At 53.9% G+C, this 27,218-nt stretch overlaps 4 protein-coding genes across 10 annotated transcripts; 3 read left to right on the top strand and 1 right to left on the bottom strand.

The window, feature by feature from the left end:
- PSMD8 (proteasome 26S subunit, non-ATPase 8) lies at positions 1-6,415 on the top strand. The gene is made up of 7 exons (XM_036345341.1): positions 1-216; positions 1,643-1,715; positions 1,830-1,932; positions 3,108-3,273; positions 4,150-4,250; positions 5,390-5,501; positions 6,188-6,415. Exons 1-7 carry the CDS (start codon positions 46-48, stop codon positions 6,323-6,325), a joined length of 864 nt encoding a protein of 287 aa, XP_036201234.1. The 5' UTR covers positions 1-45; the 3' UTR covers positions 6,326-6,415.
- Positions 6,416-7,379: 964 nt separating this feature from the next.
- On the bottom strand, positions 7,380-11,246 carry GGN (gametogenetin). The gene is made up of 2 exons (XM_036345331.1): positions 11,015-11,246; positions 7,380-10,330 (listed from the first exon to the last, which is right to left on the bottom strand). Exon 2 carries the CDS (start codon positions 10,309-10,311, stop codon positions 8,410-8,412), a length of 1,902 nt encoding a protein of 633 aa, XP_036201224.1. The 5' UTR covers positions 10,312-10,330; positions 11,015-11,246; the 3' UTR covers positions 7,380-8,409.
- A 682-nt stretch (positions 11,247-11,928) lies between these two features.
- On the top strand, positions 11,929-20,233 carry SPRED3 (sprouty related EVH1 domain containing 3). Of its 6 annotated transcripts, none has more exons than XM_036345336.1 (6): positions 11,929-12,045; positions 13,604-13,691; positions 15,165-15,333; positions 15,431-15,504; positions 17,578-17,724; positions 18,302-20,233. In XM_036345336.1, the coding sequence occupies exons 2-6, from the start codon at positions 13,608-13,610 to the stop codon at positions 18,923-18,925; spliced, it is 1,098 nt and encodes a 365-aa protein (XP_036201229.1). In that variant the 5' UTR covers positions 11,929-12,045; positions 13,604-13,607; the 3' UTR covers positions 18,926-20,233. The 6 variants fall into 6 exon arrangements, with proteins under 6 accessions (XP_036201229.1, XP_036201225.1, XP_036201231.1 ...); XM_036345332.1 differs by having other exon boundaries at positions 13,604-13,784; XM_036345337.1 differs by having other exon boundaries at positions 11,993-12,049.
- Positions 20,234-23,474: 3,241 nt separating this feature from the next.
- On the top strand, positions 23,475-27,150 carry FAM98C (family with sequence similarity 98 member C). 2 transcript variants are annotated; one of them, XM_036345339.1, is made up of 8 exons: positions 23,476-23,672; positions 23,777-23,925; positions 24,003-24,137; positions 24,823-25,034; positions 25,168-25,245; positions 25,334-25,450; positions 25,784-25,951; positions 26,807-27,150. In XM_036345339.1, the coding sequence occupies exons 1-8, from the start codon at positions 23,608-23,610 to the stop codon at positions 26,954-26,956; spliced, it is 1,074 nt and encodes a 357-aa protein (XP_036201232.1). In that variant the 5' UTR covers positions 23,476-23,607; the 3' UTR covers positions 26,957-27,150. The 2 variants fall into 2 exon arrangements, with proteins under 2 accessions (XP_036201233.1, XP_036201232.1); XM_036345340.1 differs by lacking the exon at positions 24,003-24,137 and having other exon boundaries at positions 23,475-23,672.
- The last annotated feature ends 68 nt before the right edge of the window (positions 27,151-27,218 follow it).

The raw sequence follows: 27,218 nt of genomic DNA, 5'->3' as shown, positions 1-27,218 counted from the left end.
CGTCGCTGCCGGAACTCGCGCCGGCGGTTTGCCGCATCACGGAAGATGGCGGCTGCAGCGTTGAACGCCGGCGTGGGCTCCTCTACCTCGGGGCCTTCGGCGGCCTCGAGCGCGGTCCTGCAGGCCGCGGCCGGCATGTACGAGCAGCTCAAGGGCGAGTGGAACCGTAAAAGCCCCAACCTCAGCAAGTGTGGGGAAGAGCTGGGCCGTCTCAAGGTAGGGGTGGCCGGGGGCGCCACGAGGGTCTACCAGCGCTTCTCAACTTGGGGGTCGGACGACCTTTTCACAGGGATCGCCATCGGAAAACACATATATAATTACATATTGTTTTTGTGATTAATCACTATGCTTTAATTATGTTCAATTTGTAACAGCGAAATTGGGGGTCACCACAACAAGAGGAACTGTATTAAAGGGTCGCGGCATTAGGAAGGTTGAGAATCACTGGCTCTAGACCAAGCGGAGTTTCCCGACGCGGGGTTAACCGGACCACGTCGGGGATCAAACAGTGAAGGATTCGGAACAGCCAAAGTGCGGACGGGGGGTGAAGAAGTGAGAGGGGCCCGGAACCGACCAAATGCAGCCCCACGGTGGAGGGGTGGTGGAAAGAGTGGTTTGGGCACAACCAGTGAGCGGGCAGAGTTTCGGTGCTTGGGGGCCTACCTGGCTGGAGTGGCAGGACGGGGTTTTTCTGGTGGCGGGTTCTGGGTAAGACCAAGTGGGAAACGAGGACTGCGTACGGTGATGAAAGAAGGCTGAGGTAATGGGCTGTGTAGTCTAGACCGGACCAAGTTTGGTTCTGAGATACTTGGGGTTAGGGATGCATCTGTAGGGAGTGGGAGGCCAGCCAAGTTGTGAAGGCTGGACTAAACCTACAAAAAAATGTCTTATAGTAGAGGACTAGAGTGGGGTTCACGGTGCTTCAGACCAAGTGTTTATGGGGAAGTAGAAGTACTGCGAGCTGGACCAAGTTTGAGTGGGGGTGTTGCCAGATAAGAAGTGAGGTGTGGGCTGGACTGTAGGGGGGAGGGGTTAGCATCCTCCCGCCCTCGCTGTGTGGATTGGGGTTGGGGGAGTAAGCTGGGCTCAACCCAAAAGAGCAGTGGTTCTCAACCCTCCTAAAGCCGCGACCCTTTAATACAGTTCCTCATGTTGTGTGACCCCCAATTTCATTGTTACAAACTGAACATAATTAAAGCATAGTGATTAATCACAAAAACAATATGTAATTATATATATGTTTTCCGATGGTCTTAGGCGACCCCTGTGAAAGGTCGTTCGAGGTCGCGACCCACAGGTTGAGAACCGCTGCAATAGAGTATGGGAAAGGTCTGCAAGAACTGAAGGTGCTAGTGTCCCCGTCCCTCCCACCACCACCTTGATTCCATTGGGCCAGGCATGGATTTTGTCTCCTGATTCCCCAGTAAGGCTATTAGTAATTGTAATGTGAGGCAATCCTGAATGAGCACTCAGGATTTATGAGGACTGACTCCTTTAATGCTCATAACAACCTAATGAGTAAGCGATGATGATGAGTTACATTCTCTAGATTGGGAAACCAAGGCCTAGGAAAGGTAAGTAACCATTACTTGAATTCCCATCTTCTTTCCTTCCTTTTTCCCTTTCCATTCTTTCTTGTCAGCTGGTTCTGCTGGAGCTCAACTTCCTGCCAACCACAGGGACCAAACTGACCAAACAGCAGCTCATTCTGGCCCGTGAGTGTCACTGGAGTTGGTGGGCAGAAATGTGTTGGGGGTCGTGGCAGGAATAGTACTGTGGTGGTCAAGAGAGGGACTCATTCAACTGAGAGTCTGCCCTGACACCCACAGGTGATATACTGGAGATTGGCGCCCAGTGGAGTATCCTCCGCAAGGACATCCCCTCTTTCGAGCGCTACATGGCCCAGCTCAAATGTTACTACTTCGATTACAAGTGAGGATGGACTCTGCCTGATTGGGGTTGGAGGGGTTACGTGGCAGCTCTCTGATCCCTGGTGCTCTAGCCTGGGAACTTCCTCTCTGCCGAGCTCCATCCCCAGAGACTGTAGGCTCAGGAGGTTGGCCTTGAGGCCCTGAGTCTCTGTTGGCCTCCATTCTTTCTCCCCCTCCACATTCCCACACTACATTTCCACTTCCCAGTGTAGCCACCATTACCTTTCATATGCCCTGGCCCCAGCCTTAACCCCTTGGATCATTCCTCCTCCACCCACCCTCACCCCATGGCAGCCAGTAGGATCTTTGTGACACTAAACTTGGACTATGTTGATCCCCTGCTTAGAACCTGTCATGGCTCTCCATAACCCTCAGGTTCCAGGCCTCATTCTTTCCTGTGGTCTCCAATGCAGTATCAACACTCTTCCTAGCTGCCCCCATCCCAGCCCTGACCCTTCCGCCTGTGCTTCTCCTATCCCAGGCCTGTCTCTCCTGCTGGACTATGAGCCTCCTAAAGGCAGAGGGGTCTTGGTCACTGCTGTGTCCCAACTTTGTCTAGCATGGGGCCAGGCCCAGGACATGGATTCAGTGAATATGTGTTGAATATAAAACTGAATGGTTTTATAGCTCAGTGGTGCCTGCATCGGTTAATGATTAAGTATTTGACATCAAAAGTCAGACAAACCGGAGTTTGAAACTGATTTTGTCAATTCCCGATTATGTGGTCTTGGGCAAATGACCTTACCTCCCTAAGCCTCACTTCCCCCTTAAAATAAAGGTGATGATTCTTAATATCATAATCATAACTAATACTTGTATAGTACTTATTTGGGCCAAGTACTGTTCTAATCACTTTAATCTAGGTTAAATCACTTAATTCACTTAACCCTTCTTCATTTACCCTCCTCTTGTGATATGAGTGCTGTGGTGATACCCATTTTACAGTTGGGGAAATTGAGGCTGAGTCACTTTACTGAAGTGAGGTCACTCACTTGGGCCCATATGATTTGTGACTTCTTCATACCTCTCTGGACATTAGTTTCATCTGAAAACCCAGGGCTCAATACCTCTCCAAGGAGACAGCATAAGACAGTCATCAGGGATCCCTGAAACCTGGAGTGGGAGGCACAGTAGGTACCTAAGTTCTTACCTTGGTTCCCTCAACCTGGTTCACAGGGAACAGCTCCCTGAGTCCGCGTACATGCACCAGCTCTTGGGCCTTAACCTCCTCTTCCTGCTGTCTCAGAACCGGGTGGCTGAGTTCCACACGGAGTTGGAGCGGCTGCCTGCCAAGGACATCCAGACCAACGTATACATCAAGCATCCTGTGTCCCTTGAGCAGGTGAGTCTGGAGAAAGGGAAAGGAAGGGCCTGGCTAAGGAGGGTGGTGCAAGGACAGACATTAGGGAGGGTTTCCTGGAGAAGTGGATAGGGTTCACCCATCTTTTAGTCCATAGACTCATTTATTTATTTGTCCAACAAATATTGAGCACCAGCCATGTGCCAGGCACTGTGGTTGGTTTTCAGACTGTACAGTGAACAAAACAAATAAAATCCCTGATCTTGGGAGCATGACATAAGGGTGGTCAGGGAAGGTCTTGCTGAAAAGGTGAAATTTGAAAAAAGACTTGAGAGGAGTAAAGAACCCAATTATGTGGACATCTAGGGGAAGAGTGGTCCAGGTAGCCTGGACCTTCTGCCTAAGGTCCCAAGGCAGAAACATGCCTGGTAGCCTGGCTGAGGGGTAGCAAAGAAGACAGTGTTTCTAGAACAAGGTCAGCAGGGTGAGAGAAGAGCCTTAGTACCCAGGGTTAGGAAGTAATTCCTAGAGCTGAGGTCTCATGGGAGGATTTGGCTGTGGGGAGAGGCTGGGAGAGAGGACAGTTAAGGCAGGCGGCACAGCTTGGGCAAAGGAGGAATAGGCATGTGGTACAGCCAGCTCTGTCTCCTCCTGTGATTGGATAATAGATGATATCAGTACATATCAGCGCAGGGCAGGCTGGGAGTGTGTGTGTGTGTGTGTGTGTGTGTAAGTAAACCAAAGAGACCTTTCTGGTAGAGCAGGTGCCCATTCTGCATGGGGAATGGGCGTTCCAGCAGAGTGGGGCTTATGGTAGCACTGGGAGTATGGTGAAGCCTCAGAGGGTAGGCCACTATGCTGTCTCTACCTCATCTTCTCATCTTCTCATCTTCCCCACCCTTCCCTCGTTCTCCACAGTACCTAATGGAGGGCAGCTACAACAAGGTGTTCCTGGCCAAAGGCAACATCCCTGCCGAGAGTTATACCTTCTTCATCGACATCCTGCTTGACACTATCAGGTTCATGGGGAACCAGGGCCTCTGTGGTGTTCAGAAAGAGCTTGGAATCTGGAGTCAGGCAGCCCTTAACTGAATCCCATTCTGGCCACTTGTGATCTGGGGAGACTGGGCACATCAGTTTTCTTTTTCTATGCACTGGAACTGGTCATGAGATTGTGGAAAACAGTCTTCATCTTGCTCTGGGCTGTTTACCAGTGTGCCTATACATTCCAGACCCAGAGCATTGATTTAGCAGCCAGACAGTGCTCAGCAACCAGGGACCATGCTGCCTTTCTTAGAGGTGTTCCATGAGTCCTGCGACCTCACCTCAGATCACCTAAACTGTGAAGCCTTTAGTTTCCACTTCTTTAAAATGGGGCCTTCAAATCCCACTAACCCTTTGGGGGTTGCTCTCTGCACAAGTGACATCACAGAGGAAGTTGGGCATGACATTTACAAGTCCTTTGAGAAGTAAAAGAATGTCCAGGTGGAGGCAGAGTATCAGATTGAGATGGGTTTCCATTCCCCCAAGCCCAGAGAGGTGGTGGGAGTGAGGATGGCAGTTTTGTGGATTTGGGTTATATTTTGACTCCAAAATTAAAGGAGTGAAAAGTGAGTGTCCATATACTGCTTGGCCTAAGAAATAAAATACTTCAGAACAGATGCACCCTCCCCGTCATCCCCCCGCCACCCCCACAACTCCCCCCAAGCTAACCCCTTCTGTTTCAGTGACTCCATGCCTTGCAGTTTTTCTACTCAGTGTTGATCATGATACCTCTTGGCAAGGGTACAAGGAACCCCCTCAGGATTGGATCTAGAAATGGAGTGCAGCACCCTGTAAGGGGGTGGGTTATGTGAAAAGACCCCCTACGTGGGAACCCCAGGCTGGCTTTCAGATAGCCTGAAGTCCTTGTGGCTGGGAGTGGAATTCAGAGTTTGGGCCAGGAAGTCAGAGAGACCTGAGTGTGGCCCTGGCTTTGCAAGCTGGTCAAGCTTCTCCCTCTCTCCCTAAGCCTCCATTGGATAAACAAGACAGGTAACAAACATATTCCAGTAGTTGGTACTGAATTGAAGGGTCAGAATTTACCCATGTCAGACCAGGGAGGACAGAGCCTGGAGTGCTGTCTGTATTCAATAGTGAGAACTTCATCTTCCCCCAGAGATGAGATTGCTGGATGCATCGAGAAGGCCTACGAGAAAATCCTCTTTACTGAGGCCACCCGGATCCTCTTCTTCAACACACCCAAAAAGATGACAGACTATGCCAAAAAGGTGGCTGGGGTGCAAGGGGTTATGGGGCCAAGGGGTGCACTTACTAATAGCTATGAGGGTGGCCTGGAGGGACCTGGAGCAAGACTGCCCAGGTTTAAAAATCCAGGTGTGTTTCCTCAGGCAAGTCACCAAACTTCTCTGAACTTCAGTTTCCCTATCTGTAGAATGAGGCTAGAATTTAACCTGTGGGATGAGCTTAGCATAGCATCTGGCATGAGGTGGAGGTGAAAACTCAGCACATGTTGGCTGTTGTCCTTAACAGAATTCCTTGGAGGTTGTCGCTTTTCCCCACACAACTTTGCTTCATTTGGTTTGGGGTATTTGTGCAGGAGCAGTGCCCCTGGACATGCTGGTGCATGGGGTGCAGTGACCCTGGCTAGAAGAGATGAAATTGACCTTGAGTGATGGTAGCGGTTGATATTTAGTGGGCCAAACACTATTCTTAGCACTTTGCAAGTGTTGATTGAATTCTCATAGCAGACTTGAAGAGGAGTGTGATTAGGGTCCTAGTCTCAACCATGGAGAAACTGAGGCACAGAGAGGTGAAGTTACTTGCCTAGAGTTGTGCGGGTAAATTATGATTAGTAAAGCAAGCCAGGGCCTACATGGGTAAGTGCTGGCTCTATGGGGTGGGGAGGGAGCCTATGTGATCACCCCACCCATCTCTCACCCCTCCCTTTCTGCAGCGAGGGTGGGTCCTGGGCCTCAACAACTACTACAGCTTTGCCAGCCAGCAGCAGAAACCAGAAGATACCACCATCCCCTCCACGGAGCTGGCCAAACAGGTCATCGAGTATGCCCGGCAGCTGGAAATGATCGTCTGAGCCCAGCAGGCACTGAGTGGGGCAGAGCTTACATTATTGAAAGCAGTTGCAGTGCAGGGTTTCCTCTAATAAAGGTGAATGGACATTCTCTCTCCTAAGTCCTTGTCTCCCTAGGTGGAATGGTGGGGAGTCAAGTCCTTGTCTCTGAAAAACTTGGAAGTTTGAGGACCCTCAGGGTCAGTCTTTGTCCAGTGGCCTTTGCAGAAGGTATCAAAACAAATGCCCACTGCAGGGTCCTTGTGGCAGTGTGGCCTGTAGGAGCACAGGCCTTGGGTAGAGGAACTGTTGCACCAAGCTGTGGACATAGGAGGGCCAGTCTAAGGTACCAGTTTTTTTTAGTGAAGGGGATGAAGTATCCCAATTTAAAAAAATTGCAATGAAACCAGTTTTTTCAATAATATGTAAAATGGAACCCTTGTGGGGGATACCACTTTGAGACCCCTTGGAACAAAAGGCATGGACCCTGCCATGGGCTTGTCTTGGTTTCCGACCTTCCTGAGGCAGGAAGTTGAGCTCCAGCAGAACCAGCTGACAAGAAAGAATGGAAAGGGAAAAAGGAAGGAAAGAAGATGGGAATTCAAGTAATGGTTACTTACCTTTCCTAGGCCTTGGTTTCCCAATCTAGAAAATGTAACTTACGAACTCCTATACCCCCAGCCTATGTTTCCTGCCTTGAAATTCTTGAGGTGTTTAAGGCTGAGTCCAAATCTAGCTGGGCCATATGTGGCATTTTCAAGCCTTCCACAGTCAGTTTCCCCAGCTGTAAAATGGGAGTGACCATTCCTGCTTTCCAGAGTGATTTATGCTGAACCCTTGAGTTTGGCACGAGATCAGCTCAGAAATGGAGCTGATGGTATTATGGGGAATGAGACCATCTCACTGGGCCCCATCAGTCTGGATGGTGGATGAATGGAACTTCCATTACTGTTGCTCTGGGTCCAACCTGTTTCTAGGATGTGGTGCCTGCATGGAGACTTCTGCCATGCCCCACCCCACTCCTTCAACCCTTAGCAGGTGACTTGAACAGGCAGCTAGGCATCTGGATGTTGGTTATTTTATTGTCAAGGAGGGGAAGGTAGAAGCCATTGAATAGACTACACTCAGTTGGAATGGGTGGCCTGCAAGTCGAAGTGCTCCAGCCCGGCTACCAGGGAGCCGGCCAACTTGATGGTGGCAACCCAGGAGGGCTCGCTCAGGTGGTTGGTGGGCGTGCTCAGCCTAGGAGGAAAGTAGATTCAGCAGGGTCTGGCTGCGTGGTGAGGCCTTTACCCCTTCTAGGCTTCACTTTCTCCATCTACATGAGGGACCATGTCTGAATATACTATAGGTAGTTTGGGCAGGGCTGTATCCAGTTAAACTAAGTAGGAAAAGGGGGCTGAGATTTGGTGATAGTGTGATATCCCCCACTCCCCCTAATCGGAGCTCCAAGGGGTCCAGGGCAGCAGGTCTCCTAGTGATTCAGGATTCCCAGGAGCCAGGGTGACCGATCCTGAAATTCAGTGTGAGGGTAATTGGATTATAGTGTCTCCCCTGGATCTGAAGACTCAGTAGTAGTCTCTGCAGCACTGACTGGAACATCAGTACCTGCTGGCAGTCAAAACCTTGGGTCCCAGAGTCAAAAGTTGCCAGAGGCTAGAAGGAGGCGTGGCAGTTTGAGGGGCTAGACCAGGGACTTTGGAGTCCTGCATTTATATCCCTTTGGTTCCAGAAGATAGTCATCTCCCTTCCCATCCCTGAAGGGCTTGGAACATGGCCCCTCTTGGTACTCCCAAGGACAGTGTCAAGGCTGTGAAGACTGTCAGCTGGGACCAGCTTCCCTCCCTGATGGCTCCAGAGAGTAATGAAAGTAACAGGGCCAGGAGTCAGCTTGAAGGGTTGGATACCAAAGGGCTAGGCCAACGTGTTCCTTCTTGGAGCCCAGTTGGGTTTGAGTTGCAGCCGAGGAAAAGGTCAAGGGTAACCTGGGATCATGAGCAAAAGGACTAAGTGGGACTCTACCCAAGGAAGTTGGGTTTGGGACTTAAAAGGGGTATGCCCTTCTCTCCATAACTCCCCACTTTCCCTCCCTAACCCCCGGCCTCCCCTCACCAGGCAGACACGTTGCGTGGCAGGCGGCGATGGCGTGGCTGGTGGCGGCAGTAACACTTGCAGGGGCAAGAGTTAAGCACCTGGAAGGGCGGCCAGTGGCGTCGGGCACCAGTGTTAGCCGTCCCCGCTGATGGAGCTCCGCCACCACCACCTCCACCACCGCTGTCAGTCATGGTAGCTGCAGTCCGTTCACGAGGACCTTCTCCAGGTGCACCATCCTCACGGGTCGCGCCCCGGGCAGCGCGTGGGCCCTTGTTTCTGCGTGTTCGGGTTTTGATGGGCGCGGGCGTGGGCGCAGGTGGTGATGGCTCGGCTTTGGTGGGAGCTGGAGCCGGGGATGGGGCTGGGGCCTGGTCTGCAGCCAAGGCGAGGGGCGGGGCGGGAGCCTGGGCGGACTCCAAGTGACCTGAGCCTGGGTTTGGTGGGAGCGCTGCGAACAGTGGCGTTGGCTGGAGAACTGGTGGCTGCGGTATGGGCTGCGGCGCCAGAGGCGGCGTGGGTGGTGGCGTGGGCGGTAGCAACTCGGGTTGGCCGGGAGGCCTGGGGCGCACCGGCTCTCCATTGGTGGGCGCTGGGAAGATGAACATAGGCGGCGCAAGCAAGGCGGGTGCGGGCCTCCGGGGCCCGGGAGCTGGGTGCGTCTGCCCGGGCGGAGGCTGCAAGGAGCCCCAGGGACCTGAGAACGCGGCCGCGCGCCGTCTGGGGGCCCCGATGCCTCCGCCAGCTCCGTTGAAGCGGAAGTGGCGTTCAGGGCCATCGGGAGGGCTCACCCAGTCAAATTTGGGTTTCGAGCCTGGGAAGGTGGTGTAGGGTGGTGGCGGAAGGGCCCGGGCGTGGGACGCAGGCACGGAGGGGGGTCCAGAACACCCCTCGCCGTCTCCATTACCGCCCTCTGCTTCCTGGGTCACCCGAGGGACCTCTCCAGGGGAGCGAGCGGCCCCAGGAGTCAGGGGCCCTTGCTTCAGGACCTCGGCATAAGAGATGGCGCCCGAGGCAGTGGAGAAGAGTCCCCTGCCTCCGCCGCCCCCTAGCGAGACTTTGGCGACTAAGGAACTCGATGCTGCTGCAGGGGGCAAAGGAGGCCCCGACTTGAAGGTGACTTTACACAGCAGACTCAGGCCGGACTCGGAAGCCACAGGCCGGGCCATTTCACCCTCGCCTGCTTGGGCAGGCGCTCCTCCTCCGGCCCTGCCGGCTGCCTGGCGCTCGCTGCCGCGAGGGACCTGGTTTTCTATGGGGGTTGCGGCAAGTGTGGCCAGAGCAGGACTTATTCTGCGGTCCGGGGTCTGCTGGTCGGAAGGCGGCGGTGGTGACGGCTTTCGCGGCTCCAAGGATGGCGGAGTCAGGGATGGGGCCCTCTGGACAGGGTCGGGGTCCTCTTCGGCTTGTGTCAGGAGCGGGGGTGGCGGCGGCGGCAGCGGCGGGGGCGGCGGCGGCGGCGGCGGCGGCGGCGGCGGCGGCGGCGGCAGTGGGCGGAGGCTCGGGGGGTCGCCCTGGCCGCGATGGCTTGCCTCCAGTAGACCACGGATCCGAGGCACCGGAGTGCCCGTGGGTTTTCGCCACTTAGACGGTGTGGGCAACACGGTCCCCACGGGGGGTGGGGATGGTGTGGAGACCGCGGCCGCAGCCGTCTCCTCTGAAGGGGGCATCATTGGCGAGGGCAGTTCTAAGGGCAGGGGCGAGGGTGAGGCCTGGGGCTCCGGGGGTACCAGGAGTCCCTGGGACGCTGAGCTGCTGGGGAACCAGACGCCCAGCCCGCGAGCCAGGCGTATGGCAGGGGAGGAGGGGGTCACCTCGGGCTCCGCCAAGGATGTCCGGCGGGAGGCGGAAGAGCGGTCCGAGGCCTGCTCTTTTCGGGAGCCCCCGCCCGCGGACGGCTCCGACTGCACGTTCCCCATTTCTGACGGAGGTCGGAGACTGTGGTCAGAAAAACTTGCACCAGTCAGTCTGCCAGGTCTGTGGGGACCCGACGAGACTGGCTGTACTTGGTCCACTCAGGCACCAGTCTCTTCTAGACGCACTCGTGTTCCCTGACTCCTTCCCCAGGGCCCCACAGGGCTGCTGGTTACACACGGCTCCATCCTCTTAGTTTAATGAGGTTCTATCCCCAGTGCCCTGGCTGGTCCCTCACACCACATTCCTACACTTTGGCCACCTCCCAGGTCTTCAGGCTCCAAGACACAGGTCTTGCCCGTTTTCCTCTCGCTCAGGCCACATTCATGAGGGGTGTGCTCAGTAGCCTATAAGGTCTACAAGAAGTTCAAGCTTCTCTCCCCGCACTGTAACCCCACCCCCGCTCTCTAGTCCCGCCCCAACTGTCAGGAAACAGGGCCTCCTCCACACCTACTCAGGCCTGGCCCCGCCTCCACCTAACAAACTCCAGGTGTTCCAGTCATGCTAAGCCCTCTGTCCTCACCTCCAACCCTCTGATCTCTCTCTATGTCGATCATTTGGGGCCTGCCTTCTACCCGAGCAGCGGCGGAGCTTCAGGCTCAATCCTAACTCTTCCCTTCTCGGTTCTACCGCAGGCCTCAACCCTCAGGCTCCACCCTTCCCCTCGAGTTCCGCCCTTGGCTCCTCCGCCCAGGGGTTCCCACTCACCGATTTCTCCTGCCCACCAAAGTTCACACCACGGCCCCCTGGGCCCAGGGCGGGGCGGGGAACGGCCGTAGAAGAAAATAACCGAAAAGAACGGGGGTGCGGGTGAAGGCGAGTGGGCGAGACACCTAGGGCGGACCCCGAGATCTAGGCCACGCCCCCTGGCTCGAGGCCACGCCCTCCTGTCAGACAGCTTGAAACTGGCCTCTAACGAACCTGGATCTCCCTTTGAAGTACTCCGGGGTCTTCCCTACTGCTAGGCCTCGGAGTTCTAAGCCCCACCCCTTTAGAACGGCCTCCTTAGCCCCGCCCCTTTACAACGCCCCGCCCGCCATTAGGCCCTCTCCCTAAGCCCCGCCCATTAGGAACTCTGGCACGGAGCTCCTCTCTGGGATCTCTCATGCGCCCCTCCCCCAAAACAATTTACTCCTAAACTCCCAAGACCCTCTCTGTCCATCGCCCGCCCAGAAGGCCCATCCACCATGGACCGGCCCTTCTCCAGGACGCACTCACTGGTGTGCGTCTTGGGCGTCCTGTCTCTCCTTTCCCGGGCCCTCAGACCTCGCCCCCTAGTGAATGCTCCCTTCTCGCCCATGCCTTTCGAACCCAGCAGGCACTGAGCCCCTTCCGTCCAGTACCCAAAGCGCAGACTCTCGCCTCTTTAGAACGCTGAGACCAGGCCATGTCCCGGACCCCCTCCCCAATGCTTAGGCGCTCATGGATGGGAAAGTAGGGTATCCTTTCTGGATCCTGAGAAAATGGGGGCTGAGGGGCTGTTCCCTGGAGCTGGTGCCGGGCTCTAGGACCCAGCGGGCAAGTACTCCCGCCTCGCGTTTACACCACCCCAAGCCTCTCCCTCCCCTTCCCATCTTCCAAGCTCCCCCTCCCTACCCCCCCCCCCCCCCCCCCCCCCCCCCCCCGGCTCCGGGAGCCCGTCTCTAGCGCCGCCGGAGCAAGCGAGGGAGCCGGAGCGAAAAGAAGGAGGAGGAGGAGGCCACGTCGCTGCCGCTCGGAGCCCGGCCGGAGCCTCCCAGGCAGGTGCCGAGGCGGGTGAGGGGGCGAGGGCTGTCCTGGTGTGGGGACGACCTGCACCGCGTTGCGTCTCCTGCCCACCGGGGCGTCCCCTGCCCACCTGGGCGTCCCCAAATCCCAGCTGGAAGAACAAGGGGGTGGGGGCTCCTAAACTGCGCGGCAGCCATTTGGGGTAGCAGTCTCCATTTGGGGGGCCTGGACTTCCTCAGAGGATGCTCCATTCATAAAATTCTGTACAGGACCCTCACCATTGAGAAGCTGTGGGGACCACTCCTTCCGGGAAACAGATGTGTGGAGAGCACAGAGCACCCAGAAATCCCGGCGTCCCTTCAAAAGGAGGCCCTGCAGGGACCCCTGCCCTTTTTCTCTGCTTCACCTGTTGTCCGGGGAGGCGGGCGGACAAAGGAAGCAGTGTCACGTGACTGCTCATTCACAAAATCCCATCCCATTGAGAAAAGGGGGCTGGGGGCGCTAGCGGCTCTGCGGCCTCCCCTTCCCCTATAGAAGGGCCGAGGAAACCGGTAGCCTGCTAGCGGGGGAAAGGGCCAGAGTTCGTTGCATGGGTCCCTAAGTCTGGGACGCCAGGGTCCCTGCACTAGGCGGTAGTGAGGGGCTGGACGACGGCCCTAATACTGGGCGGAGGGCTAGGTCTCCTGAGCTGGGGGCGGGGTAAGATGGTTTTGAAGGATGCTGGGGCGGGGAGTAGGAGGGATCAACCCCCACCCCTTTCCCCCTCCAATTTCTCCCCTTCACCTTCCTGGCTGGGGCCTGAGGGTGCAGGCTTGAGTGTGTGTGTGTGTGTGTGTGTGTGTGTGTGTGTGTGTGTGTGTGTGTGTTTTGTGAATGAAATGCTCTCTGGATGTGTTTCTGTCGCCGGTTTCTGGCTTCCTCTGCCTCCATCTCCCTGTGGGCCTCTTTCTGGTAGTTTCTGGTTCTCTCCCTGACCATCTCCGTTGCTGGGTGACTCAGTGAGCTTTACATCCGGTCTCATTCATAAATGCGGGAAGGAGTTGGGGGGAAGAGAGCCCAGTGGCCTGAGCGACAGGGTGCAGAGGCAGTGAAGGGGGGACTGGAGCTGACTTGATGGGCTCTAAGAAAATACATATGCGCAAGCACCCAGCTGCGAGGGGGAAGGATGGGTGGGGCTGTGGGTATGAGTAGGAGAGGAGAGAAGGGAGGAGATGGGGTTGATGGGTATGAGCAGGAGGGGGAAGGGAAGTGGAAAGCCAAGGCTGTGGGGGTTCAGATGGGAAAGATGGAGAGAGAGAGAAAAGGGGTATGGAAATAAAAGGTAGATATGTAGAAGGTAGGGATGTATAGGCATGAGAGAAAAGAGATGGCATGAGGAAGAAAGAAGCCATGCTGGAAGAAGGGGGTAGGGAGAGAAGATGGGTACTGGGAAGAAGGTAGAAATGGACGGTAAGCTGAGTATCAAAGGTGAAAGTTGCAATGGATCCAGATGTGAGAAATGAAGAGGGGAGATGAAGGGTTCGTGAACATCAAATGTGAGAACAGGATTGGAGTTCACTGACCATGTTGTCCCTGTCCCCCCACCTCCAGGTACATGGTTCGGGTCCGAGCTGTGGTGATGGCCCGAGATGACTCCAGTGGGGGCTGGCTGCCTGTGGGGGGCGGGGGCCTCAGCCAGGTGAGCTTATGTCGGGTCCAAGGGGCCAGGCCCGAGGGGGGGGCCCGCCAGGGGCACTACGTCATCCACGGGGAGCGACTCCGGGACCAGAAAGTGAGCCACCCTGGGGCACGGGACTAGGGTGGGGGCCTGGGAAAATAGGGAAATGGGCCTGGGAGTGCAGAGGTGAAGTCAGGTCATCTCCAAGCCTGGGAATCAAACCTGAGTGTGGGATGGAGTTTGGAAGTGGATATCTGTCCTATGGATAAAAGTTGGGAGTTTCGGGAACATTTGGATTATTAGGCAGGTCTTGTCCACTGCCATCACCTGATGGACTATCATAGCAGCCTCCTCACTGCTCTCCCTGCCCTGCTTCCTCCCCCACCTCATTGTGTACCACAGGGGCTCTGCTAACACATGACTCAGATCACATCCCTCCTCTGCTTAGAACCTCTCCTGGCTCCATCTTGTCCAGAGTCCTCACCGCAGTGCCTTACACTCTTGGCCCCTATCTGCCATAAATATATGGAGGCATTTGGTGGAGGACTATCTGGAAATGTCAAATAGGACTTACAACCCTATATTTGGGTTCAGCAGGCATATTCTGGTCTGTCTGGCATGATAGGGAGGAACAGTGTTAAAGTTTCAGTTGGGGGTGTAGTAAAAAGATCTGGATGGTTTGCAAAGTCTTGGGGGAAGGGTTGCATTTCAGAGGAGTGGTCAGAAGGAACAATGCATGGGAATTTGAAATGGTGTGAAGGAATATAATGATGTTGGGCAAGGATATAAGGGATTATCTAGGGCAGTGATGGCGAACCTATGACACGCATGTCAGAGGTGACCCGCGAACTCATTTTTTTGGTTGATTTTTCTTTGTTAAATGGCATTTAAATATATAAAATAAATATCAAAAATATGTCTTTGTTTTACTATGGTTGCAAATGTAAAAAAATTTCTATATGTGACATAGCACCAGAGTTAAGTTAGGGTTTTTCAAAATGCTGACACGCCAAGCTCAAAAGGTTCTCCATCACTGATCTAGGGTGTTGACCAGCATGTGTTAGGGAATCTGTGGGAGTTTGATAAGAATTGGGGGGGTAGTGTTTTGGGAGATTGTTGGGACATTGAGAGGGGATTAACAGTAATATTTTGAGGAGTTTAATAAAGTTTAGGGAATACTATTGAGTCAGAAGGATGGATATTTGATTATCAGAAGTGGACTGATTAGTTTTTTGAGGCATTCAATAAGATTTGGGATTCCTATTGGTTTATCAGAGGCAGGATACTGGAAAAAGTAGGAATCAGGGTGTTTGGGGTAAATATTGGAGTATCAGGTGTCTGCTCAATAAAATCGGGGAATGATATTGGTCAGGGTTCAGGAGTACACCTAGGATAGAGAAATGAGGTTTAGGGGTTTGCAGAGAGGCTGGGGGAAAAGGAGAAGTCCTCCGCATGGCTGGATAGAGGTGTCTGACCTGCTTCTCCTGCCCTCAGACCACCTTGGAGTGTACCCTGAGGCCAGGCTTGATTTACAACAAGGTGAACCCTATCTTTCATCACTGGAGCTTGGGTGACTGCAAGTTTGGGCTGACATTTCAGAGTCCTGCAGAAGCTGATGAGTTCCAGAGGAGCCTGTTGGCAGCACTGGCGGCACTGGGTCAAGGTGAGTGGTACAGGTGGTGGGCACTGGGGGCTGGGGTGGAGGGGTGGGAGAAGCTTGGGTACATGGAACTCATTCTCTGCTTCTCTCCCTGTCCCAGGTTCACTCACTCCCTCCTCCTCCTCTTCTTCCTCCCCTTCCCAGGACACTGCAGAGACCCCCTGCCCTCTGACGGTGAGTTTCCAGGACCAGCTCTCCTGGAAAGGCAGAGGTTTATTTTTGCTCTCCAACCATTATTGAGCACCTACTGTGTATCAGGTATCATGCCACAAGCTAGGGACAGCAATTTGGGCCCAAACTATCAAGTCAATTCTATCCCAGTTATTCTAGTTTCTGTTCTATCACGATAGAACATATTCACACATTCATTCAAGGGTATTTATTGAGCAACTTTAATTAGCAGTGTTTTAGGCACTGGGGATAAATCATTGAACAAAACAAAGTCCTTTTCCTCATGGAGCTTCTTTTCTAGAGTGGAAAGGCAGATTTCCCCCCCAAAAAAGATAAACTAAAAAATGAATAAATATTAAAAGTAAATGGATGAACAAATTAATGACAAGTCCATCCTTTTAGTGTCTCAGGGTACAAACCTTGGAGTCAACCTTGACTCCTCTCTTTTTTTATGCCTCTCTGTCAGCAAATATTGGCTTCACTTTCAAAATGATCAGACTCTGCCTCCAATCTGGTAACTGCCCAACCTCATCTCCCAACTAGACTATCCCACCAGCTTCTCATTGTCAACACCTTTACTCCACCCCCCACCCCCGCCCCCACCCCCCCACACACCCCACTACTTCTTCCTGAACACAGCCAGAGGGACCCTATTGATATCTAAGTCAGATTATGGCCGCCCTCCACTCACAACCCTCCCCTGGGCTCCATCTCACTCAGGGTAAAGGACAAAGTCCTTACAGTGGTACATAAAATCCCACACCATCTGGCCCCCTCTTTCCCCCCTCTTCCTCACTCTGCTTCAGCCACACTGATTGCCTCACTATTGCTCCAAATGGGCAGGCACATTTCTGTCTCAGGGCCTTTGCACTGGCTGATCCATCTGTCTTGGGGCACTCCTAAATTTCCACATGGCTCGTTTCCTTATATTTTTCAGGGCTTTACACACATCACCTTCTCACTGAGGCCCTCCCTGAAGAACCTGTTTAAATTGCAATATCCTAATGCTCCTTATTCTGTTCTAATTTTTCCTCAGCTTCTAAGATATTGTCCTTATTTTCTTTTCCAAGAGACAATTTTCTTATCTTTTAATTTACTGTCATTCTCCCATGTTAGAATGTCAGCTCCTGGAGGGCAAGGATCTTTTGTTGCTTTCTTACAGCATCTCCAAGGCTTAAAACAGGGCCTGGTAGGGATATAGTAAGTGTGCAGTAAAGATGTGTCAAATAAATGTATTGAATCAATAAATGCCCAGAATGTCCAATGCAACAGTGGGAGTTGTTTGAGAACACTAAGGAACAAAACTGGTTCTCTGGGCAGACCAGGGGAACTCCCAGTATAATGGGAGATTCCAGTGGGTCTACAAAAAACATAGACAGTTCTCGATTATTGAGCGCTTACTCAGGAAAGATGATGTGCCTTTCATGCTCCATCTCACATCCTTACAAGAGCCTCTGTGAGCCTGGCATGTTGTGGGTGTTCAATGAATGACTATTGAAGATAGTAAACAGATGACATAGGAATGATTCCCAAGTTACAGAAAGGAAACTGAGGGTCCGAGAAGTGATGTTTCAGCTTGTAAAGGACAGAGCTTGGTCTGGGTGGGGAAGAAGGAATTCTAGGTGGGTGAAACTGCCCCAATAAAGGTGTGGTGGTGAGCACGAGGCAGAAAGGCAGCTGGCTGGCCAAGGGAGAAGGCTTCTGAGAAGGGAGAACGATGATTTGATGTTATGTAGGTTAGTAGCTGAGCAGGTAAGAAGTGGGGGTTAAATAACAATAACGATAACCATTTCTAGCTCTTCCTGAACTTCAGGCATGTGTTATGCCCTTTATAGTGGCACCTAACCACAGCCTTATGAATAGACACTATTATAACCCCCATTTTACAGAGGAAGAAACTGAGGCTCAAAGAGATTAGTTCATTTGCTGGAGGCCACACAACCAGTCAGAGAGGGGTGGGGTGGTTTGAACCCAGGCCTGGCTGGCCACAGAGCCCTCCCTGGAGGGGAGGGGGTCTATGTGAGGGCATCAGCTGGGCTGTGCCGATCTGTCTCTGAGGCTGCCAATCTCCCCCAGTCCCACGTGGACAGCGACTCCTCCTCCAGTCACAGCCGCCAGGAGACCCCTCCCACCACCACTGCAGCGGCCCCCCAGGTCAACGAAGAGTCAGCTTCCAGCTTCGGGCCAGCCACGCCCCCCCAGCACCGATGCTCCTCCACTCAGGTGTGCCCTTCAATCCCCAGCAGAAGTCTGGGGCACCTCATGGGGCGCCGGAGACCCGGAGACCCGAAGTGGGCAGGAACTGAGGCTGCAGAGGGAGAAGAAACCACAAACACTCTAGGGATGGATGACTGGAGTTAATGGTGGGATAGGGGTGGAATTTGGAAGTCTGGGATCCTTGGAGGATTGGGTGAGGGTTTCTCGTGTCTCCTGTGCTCCTGGAAATTAATTCTGAATTCCAGAGGGGTTTGGTGGATGACTTGGGCAATGAATCCTTCTAGTCTTAGGGGGTTGCTCTTGGATTTTGAGAGACACAGGACGGGAGCCTGGACTACTGGGTCCTTAAGGTGTGGGCTTGGTGCCTGGATTCTTCTGTCTGACCCTAGATTTCCTCTGTCCCTGGGAGAGGAGTGGGCTAGGGGTTTGGAAGACTCCTGGACTCAGGCCACAGGGTGAATGAGGCCTGTGGCGAGGTCTTTGAATTCTCGGGTTTTCTGAGACTAGGCTGGATTGTGATTGTGATGGGATGTCAGGGATCACAAACCCCACTGATGGGTTCTCCTGTCTCTTCATCCCACAGAGCTATCCTCCGCTCCTACCGTTCACAGGATTTCCGGAGCCCTCAGAGCCCCTGGCCGGGGCAGGGGGACTGGGCTGGGGCAGCCGTGGCTATGAGGATTACAGGCGCACCGGGCTGCCCTCGCCCCGCACTCTGTCCACCTGCGTTGTTCGCTTTGCCAAGACTGGCGCGTTGAGGGGTGCAGCCCTGGGGCCCCCAACCGCTCTACCTGCCCCTCTCCCAGAGGCTGGACCTCCCGCACCAGCCAAGTCCTCCCCCGAGGCAGAGGAGGCTGCACGCTGCGTGCATTGCCGCGCACTCTTCCGCCGCCGAGCAGATGGGCGTGGTGGCCGCTGTGCGGAGGCCCCGGACCCAGGTCACCTGCTGGTGCGCCGTCTCAGCTGCCTGTGGTGCGCAGAGAGCTTGCTCTACCACTGCCTGTCGGATGCCGAGGGCGACTTCTCGGACCCGTGTGCCTGCGAGCCGGGCCACCCACGCCCTGCTGCACGCTGGGCTGCGCTGGCCGCACTCTCCCTGGCGGTGCCCTGCCTTTGCTGCTATGCGCCTCTGCGCGCCTGCCACTGGGTTGCAGCGCGATGCGGCTGCGCGGGCTGCGGAGGTCGCCACGAGGAGGCAGTGCGGTGAGGCTGGCCTGGTGGGCCCAGAATTGAGGGTCCAGGACCCCCGGGCTCTGTTCGGAACCCAAATCTAAATTTAGGCACACCTGGAACTTGAAGCTCGAGTTTAGACTGAGACCCCCCAGACCTGGAACTTGGACTCCAAATCTAGGATTGAGGGATCCCAGGCCCAGCTTCATTGAGCTGTCTACCTAAGAGGTCCCAGGCGTCCTGAGTTCTGGCATCCTCATCCTGCTGTGCCCCTCCCCCCATGACCTAGACTGAGGCGACTCCAGTCATCCCCAGGCTCTACACCTCAGGGCACACAGGTCCCTGACAGAGTCAGGGTCCTGAACCCTGACAACCTGCAGATTACATACCCAGAACTAGTCAGGAGTTTCGAATACCTGACCCTGCCTGTATACAATTACTCCCAGATCTAGAGATCACAGGACCCAGAATCACCCCAAATGTTCCTGAATGCTCATCTAAAACCTGAGGCACCCATATCTGAGGTGTTCTAGCCCTAGGACCACTAAGACACCAAGCCCTCTTAAGATGCCCTGGGTTCTAGGATATGCTCAAACAGATGTTCTCTGACCAAAATGGCTTGGGAGACCCACCTCATAGCCTCACTTCTTCCCCACATCCCACACCCGTCCCCCAATCCAGACATCAGATTCCAAGATACTCTGGGAGCCAGAGATCAAAGACCGCTGAAGACATCCCATCCCTCACTGCAACCTCCCCAGCCAATGTTTCCAGGAGCTTTGAATCTCATATATAGGACGCTGAGGTGCCTATTACTTTCAGATTAGGACTGAAGGTCACCAACACCTCAGGACCCAAGACACTGGTACCATATCCTCAGCCCTCTTGGACTTAGATTGTAAGTCCCAGAATGTCCTGGAATCTTCAGCTTCTTTGTACCCACAGACAGAGGATGGGTTGTTCATGACAACCCTGACCTCTGTCCACTTGCTCCCTAGCCTAGAGTGATCCCAAGGTGCCACTGACCTTTCAAATTCAAGGCTAAAGTCTACACAGCATGGGATTATCCCAGACCTGAGATCTTGGTCCCTTCATACCACAGTGAGATTTGAAAGTGCCCCAGGACCCCAGCATCCTCAATTCTGATTTCTTTGAACTCAGATCTCTCTAGTGTGATATTCCCTGTGATCTGCTGCCCCTTGAATTCTTCTATCCATAGGCCCCTGAGACCCCAAGATCCCAGACTCTGGAATTCTCGTTCCAGAGTCATTCTCCCTTTCCCCTCTCCCTCCCTCCCCCCGCATGTCCCCAGCATACCACATAATTATCTCTTTACCTTAGAGGGGAAAAAACCACCGTTGTGAGCTTAGGTTTTTGGATTCTAGGACCACTGAGTTCCTTCACTCTCAACATTTCCATAGATGATTGTGCAGACTACTCACTAACCAAAGGCACCTGGCTAAGGTGGTGAGTGGGCTGGAATTCACACCACACTGCTGACCACACTACTCTCAGAGGAAGGTGTGCCTTTTTCTACGTTGCACAAAGGCACCTTTGGGGCTAGCTGTGGCTCTGCTGGCGTACACACATACTCTCTCCAGCCATCCAGGCTCTTTCCCAAGCCCAGTCTTGAATCCTGGTCCTAGTCCAAGCTTTTTATGCTTCACCCTCCATTAGCCCCTTCTCTTGCATCTCAGAGTTGAGGGTTGCTTCAGAAAGTTTGAAAGCTTGTTTCATGCCCCCCTAAGACTCCTGTTCAGGGGAAAGAGGATGCCAAAGATTCTTTCCCTTGCGTGGAATGGACTTCAGGGTCCCTCAGATCTGATGCCCTGAATAGGGATGAGGGGATCAAGGTCTTGGAGCAACACCATCTTAACTCAGTTTATGGGCTTGGAGCCTGCATCTGGTCCCAAGCATCTGGAATTGTGCACTTACCTTCCTTCAATACCCAGACTTGGGTGGCATGGTTCAAGGACTGAGTCAGGGGGGCTAGAGAGAGAGAGCTTTCTGTCACTTTAAATGATTAACTATTTCTTACATCTGAACCTGTGAGTTTCAGCTCTCCCAACCAGACCCTGGGATGGGTAAGAGAAAAAGGGGGTGTCCCTCTCATCCCCACTCTGCCCAGCTCTCATCACTGTTAGCACCACCATAGCTGAGACAGAGGGACTCGGGGCTGGGGCACCCTGGGTCCCCATCCCCCTCTCTGTGCCTCCAGTCTCCTCCCTCCTGTGGTGGACAAGGGAAAGCTCCATTCTTAACCTACCTCGTTTTGGGGAGGGGTGGGACAGGGGACCAGAATGCTGTAAGGTGCTGTGGGATCTGCAAATGAAGCGGTGGGGGCTGGGGAAAAGTTCCCCCAACACCACCTCGACAAGGTCTCCCAGTCCTGCGCCCTGATGATACCCACCTCTGATCCATGAATTCTCTTCATCACCCCAAAATTGGGTGCATGGAGGGCTGATCTTGGGAGCCAGGAAGACCTCACACCCTGGAGCCCCCAGGCCTAATTTCCCAGCTGCTTGCCCCTCAGATTGAATACTTCATCTCCCAGATTTAGAGGAGGCACCCTGACATTTATCTTCCTGATCTTGATTCCAAGCCAGTCTGTGACCTCAATATTGTTACTGTCAGTGCAGCTGAAGTGGTGAGGGAGCCAAAGACCCAGCCTTGTCATCGGAGGAGGGGGCATGAGATATTCACTCCAAGAAATGTCTTCGACAAAGTCTCAGCCTGTGTTCTTTATTTGCATTGATGTGCCCCATCCACTCACCTTCCTGAACTGTCAAACCAGTCTCCTACCCAATTCTCTTCTCCATATCCTTTAGTCCCAAGCAGCCTCTTCAGCTGAGTTTATACATTCCACCAAATGCAGTTATTGAACACTCATTATATGCCAAGTCCTGTTTTAGGCTCTGGAGAGAAAGCAGTGAACAGAACACAAAAATTTCCCACAAGCTGCTTATGAACTTTATAGGGAATGACACAAATAACTGACATGTAAGAAAGATATATGTACTGTAGAGAAAAAGTGGAGATGAGGGATGAAGTCAGTTTTAGCCATTGTAATTAGGTTAGGCCTCACTGTTGAGCATTTGAATAGAGCCCCGAGGAGTTATGTGGATGTCCTCTGGAAGAAGAGCTCTGCAAGTTAAAGAAGGATCAATGGAAAGCCCTGAGGGAGGAGCATGTCTGGTAAGTCAGGGACATTAAGGGAGCTGGAGTATCTGGAGGGGAGGAAGCAAGGAAGAGGTTACTTAGGAGATGAGGGCAGATCTGTGGGGACTTGCAAGCCATTGCAAGGACTTTGGTGGTCACCCTGGGTGAGAGGGAGCTATAGGAAGGCTCCAAACATGGGAGGGCTGTGACCTGACTTAGTTGTTCACAGGTTCCCTCTGACTGCCTCTGGGGAACAGACACTGGGCACTGGGGAGGGACCTAAGGAGGAGGCTGATGTGATGGTCCTGGGGAGACGACGGTGCATAGGACCAGGGTGACAGCAGTGGAGGTGGAGAGAAGTGTTTTGAAGGTAGAGTCCACAAATTTGGATATGGGGTTTGCTATAAAGAGAGAAGTCAAAGTTATGACTCCAGGATTTTGGCTTGGGCAATTTTTAATGTTTTATTAGGGTTAACAGAAGGCCTCCTGAATACCCATTCTTGAGGTAGACAGGACTAAGGTGGAACAAGATTAAGGATAGGCTCTGCCCTTGAGGAGGAAATTCTGGCCTTTGTTCTTGCCTGAGGCTCAACACCTAGCCCACCCCTGCTTCCAGCAGAATTAAACTAGGAACTGCTGGAGATCAGAAAAAAGAGTTGGTAAAAGATTAAATCTGGAACAATTTTAACAACAGTAACAAAAACAGTAGCAGTAATAATAGTAGTAGTGGGTTAAAGAGTTAAAAGCATGGACTTTAGAATGATCTGAATTTGAGTTCTGACACCACCACACATTCAATTGAAACCCTCTCTGAACCTCAGGTACTTGGCCCAATGACACACAGAAAATGCTCAATATATGTTATTCTACTAAGCATTTACATACAGGACTCTAACCCTCACAACTGTAAAAGGTAATATCCCCTTATAGGTGAGAAAGGAATCTGGCAGGGAAACATGTGAGCAGTGGAGTCAAATCCTAACCCTTGTTGGCCTGACTCCCATCATCCCAATCACGGGCGTAGGCTGCACCTGCTCCCTCTCTCCAAGGCTTGGGAGGCGGAGGGATGAAGCGAGACAGGCACACTGGGACCCATGAGGAGGGCCTCTGTTGGGGATGGGGTTAAGACGGGCTTTCTGAGTTCCTGACTTAACTCCAATCTTAAGCAGGGAAGGAGTAAGTGAGTTTCTGGATTTGGAGCGGAGTTGGAAGAACACTTGGTCTAGAGCTGAGGGAGGCCGAGGAATAAGCCGAAGGTGCTTCTACGTTACAGCAGTGGCGACACCCGCTGGCTGGTCGCGACAGCCAGGATCCTGGATTCACGCTCCGACTTCCCGAGCCAGGAGCGTGTCCCGGGCCCTCATTAGCTACCCAAAGCGCGGCGCGCCTAAAAACGGCGAGGGCGGGCCTGGGGGCGGGCTCTGTCTCCGCTGCAACCAGGACGCAAAAGGCCCTCGGCGAGAGCGGCTGTTGGTCGGTTACGCCGCGGCCAGTGCGCACGCCACTGCTGGGCGGGTTCTCCCGGCAGGGGGCGCCCGCCCGCGACGAGGCCACGGTTCCATGGAGGGGGCGGAGGCCGAGGCCCGGGAGGGCGCCGCTGTAGCCCAGGACCTGCAGGCCCTGGGGTAAGGGGCGCGGGTGTGGCTGAGGGCGGCGCTGGAAGGGGCAGGTTTGCCTTCAGAAATCCTGAAGGCCTCCTCGGCTCCCTCTCGCCCTGGCGCCGCCACAGGTATGAGAACTTCCTGGGGGCGGCGGCGCTGAGCCCCTCGTGCCCAGACTTCAGGGCGCTGTGCGCGCGGCTGGCGGCTGAGCTGGCGACTCTGGGCGCCTTGGAGCGGGAGCGAGAGGAGGGCGCGGAGGCACTGAGTGCCGGCGACGGTACGTGCGGAGCGGCCGGCCCGGAGGGCTGGGGCCCGGTGCCACCGCCGCGCCCTGAGGCCTCCCGCCTCTCGCAGGCCCCGGCGCGGAGGAGGAATTCCTGCGACAGCTGCCCCGCCTGCTGGAGGAGCTGCACTGCCCTGACCGCGCGCTCTGCGGCGGAGACTGCGCGTCCGCGCTGCGGGAGCCGGGCGCTGGCCGGCGCCTTCTGCGTGAGCCGGGCGGGCGGGGACGCGGCAGTGGGCGAGGCTTCAGCCCCTCGAGGGGCGGGCCGGCGCGGAGCTAGAGCCCAGGTTTTCCCGCGGGGGCGCGGTCAGAGTGTACGGGGCTGCGGAGGGCTCCGGTGGGGGTGGAGTCAGGACCTTGCGGGTGGGTGCAGTGGTTCTCAACCTTCTGGCCCTTTAAATACAGTTGCTCGTGTTGTGACCCAACCATAAAATTATTTTCGTTGCTACTTCATCACTGTAATGTTGCTACTGTTATGACTCGTCATGTAAATATCCAATATGCAGGATGGTCTTAGGCGACCCCTTTGAAAGGGTCGTTCCACCGCCAACGGGGTCGCGACCCACAGGTTGAGAACCGCTGGTAGGACTTTGAGTTGGGCGGGATTCGAATTTTGATGGAAAGGTCTTGGAGCTCAAGTGAGTTGTGTTACTGTAGCCTGGCCGTTGGTTCTCAGGCGGGCGAGGTTCAAAGTCCGCAGGGGACTGGGTCTCAAAGTGGGTGGAGATTATTCTGGAGCTAGAGCCAGGGCCTAGAAAGAGGGAGGATTTGAAGCTGCAGGAGCTTCGTCCCTCTCCCCCATATCCCCCCCTCCTCACAGGAAAAGCTTTTGGCCCAGGTGGGTGGCTGGCAGCACACCTAGATTGCGCCACTCCCCTTCCCTACTTTTAGGCTTTCTCTGCACAGAACTCCAGGCTGCCCGCCTCCTCCGCCTGCACCACCAGCTGGATCCCACCCCAGCGGTGTCCCCATCCCATGGGGAAGGGGCAGAGGAGGGAGCTGGCATGGTTCAGGAACTGATCCTTATCCTCCAAGCCCTGGGGCTGCTCAGACCTTCGCTGGGGACCCTCGCCAGCAGGCTGCTGTGGGAGTTGCATGCCAAGGTAGAAAGCAAGAGTCCTCTCCTTACCCGAGCCACCGTGGTCTGGGTCCTCTGGGCTTTAGGAAACTAGGGTCCACAGAGAATTCCCACAGTTTCTTACAGTCAGTCAGCCTCTTGACTCCTTCTCCCATCAGGTCTCAGAGCTTCTGCCTTCCCTGCCCTCAGGATCCCTGCAGCCCCTTCTAAGCCACCCATTAGACGCACCCAGATGGGTAAGACTATGGCTGTATGCAAATAGTGTCCTCATTCAGAGATGGGGTGAGGGGGACCTCCTGGTATGACCAAGACCTTTCTCCCCAGGAAGCATTGGAGTCCCTGTGCCAAAGCCTGGGCGATCAGTACTGCTGCCGCCGTAGCCTCCTCCTGAAGCGCCTGGACCTCACGATATCTGCATTCCACTGGAGTGATCGGGCAGAGGTATGGGCATAGGACCCTGGAAAGATCAAGGAGGCCCAATGGTGGGAGCTACCCCTACAGGGAAGAGGAACAAGGGCTGGGAATGTTACCCTCTTGCATGTTCTGAGGTCCAGGACAATGTAGAATCTTGTGAGGTTGGGGTCCTAGAATCTCAGGGCCTCCAGGGCATTCTAGAATTCCCAGCTCTGAGTTGGGAGTGTCTTCAGAGCTATACCCCTTATTTAGAGAGGTGGGAAGTGAGACCCTGAGTGAGAAAGAAATGTTTCCAAAATGAGAGATTCCCACCTTGATTGGCTCTTAGGTACCTTCTCCATGTTCCCTCACAACCCCCAGGCCCAAGGGGAGGCCATGAAGGCAGTGCTGATCCCAATTCGAGAGACTATGACTCCAGAATCGGATGTCTCCATTGCACACATCCTGGCTGCCCGAGCGGATCTGTCTCGTCTTGTTCCAGCCACAAGCAAGGCTGCCCGCCGAGGGACCATCTGTGCCATCAACAAGGTGGGCATCTGGGGTTGGGGAAGGGCACTAGCATCTTTGGCCTTCAAACTAGCCTATCAACCTCTACCTTGGCCCAGCTTCGTCCTCTCCTCTGCCTGGTTTCCTAGCCTCTGGATTCATCACCTCTAATCCACCCTCTCCACATAGCAGTTGGAAGGATATTTCTAACTCAGAAATCTGGCCATGTCCCCACCTCGTTAAAAACCCTCCTATGGCTCCCCAGTACCTTTCAAACAGTCCATCTGAGCCCCCTGCCCACCTCTCTAGCTTTGGCTTAAACTCCTCCCCCAACACCTCACTCTATTATATTAATTTTCAGCCATTTTAAAAGCAAAAATACCCTCTGTTTAAATGATTATGTATTTGGCCTCATACCTCTGTTTAAATAGTCTTATACTTATGTGAAAAAATACTAGGGAATAAAGTCTAGCACAGCAAAGAGGTAAAATTTAAGAAAGTTATTTGCTTTAAGGAAATATAGTAAGTAAATAATATTATAGGTGATGCACAAGTGATGGATATTTAGAAAAGCACATGCTGCTTTTCTGGAAATGTTAGGCAAAGACCAAATATAAGATAAACATAAATTGAGGTGTCCTTATGACTACTGGTGTGGACTTGGACCTCTGCCATCACTCTGCTTTATTTCCCTCTTCCTGAGGCCCCTGGAACCCAGTTTGGAAGCTCCAGGTCTGTATCTCCCACCAATCCAGCCCCCTAGACACTCCCACCCATTATACCTAAATAGTCAACATCTGCCCTTCCTTTTTTAAATTCATGCTGTTCCCTTGGCTCTCTGGCCCCCTTGTTCAAGATATTTTTCTTCTCTGAAACTAAAGTCTAATCAACTCTCAGGTGCTTATGGGCAATGTGCCAGACCGAGGGGGACGTCCAAATGAGCTGGAGGCTCCTATGCCCAGCTGGCAGAGCAGAAGAGAGAATGGAGGCGGATGGAAGGCAGGCCGCCACTGCTGGGGCGATAAGAAGAAGAGGAAGAAGAAATAAAGGGGGACTGGGTCCTCTATGAGATGCTGATGCCATTGGTAACCTCTGGGAAGTCAATTTGAGGGTGTTTCTTGGCACCTGGCACCCAGGCGCCACATCTCCTATTCCTGAGGCCCTAATTTCCCCCCCTCTCCCCCATCCACCATTTAACATCAAGGACCATGTTCTCTGGAAAATAAATTTAATTTATGACAGCTGTGGACCTATCGCTGGAGGTGGGGGAGGGGGAGAGGGTACACAGGTTTGAGGAGGAGGGAGGGGG

This window comes from Myotis myotis, unplaced genomic scaffold (assembly GCF_014108235.1).
Source record: "Myotis myotis isolate mMyoMyo1 unplaced genomic scaffold, mMyoMyo1.p scaffold_m19_p_19, whole genome shotgun sequence".
NCBI lineage: Eukaryota > Metazoa > Chordata > Mammalia > Chiroptera > Vespertilionidae > Myotis > Myotis myotis.
This window is presented reverse-complemented; position numbering and strand designations above follow the sequence as displayed.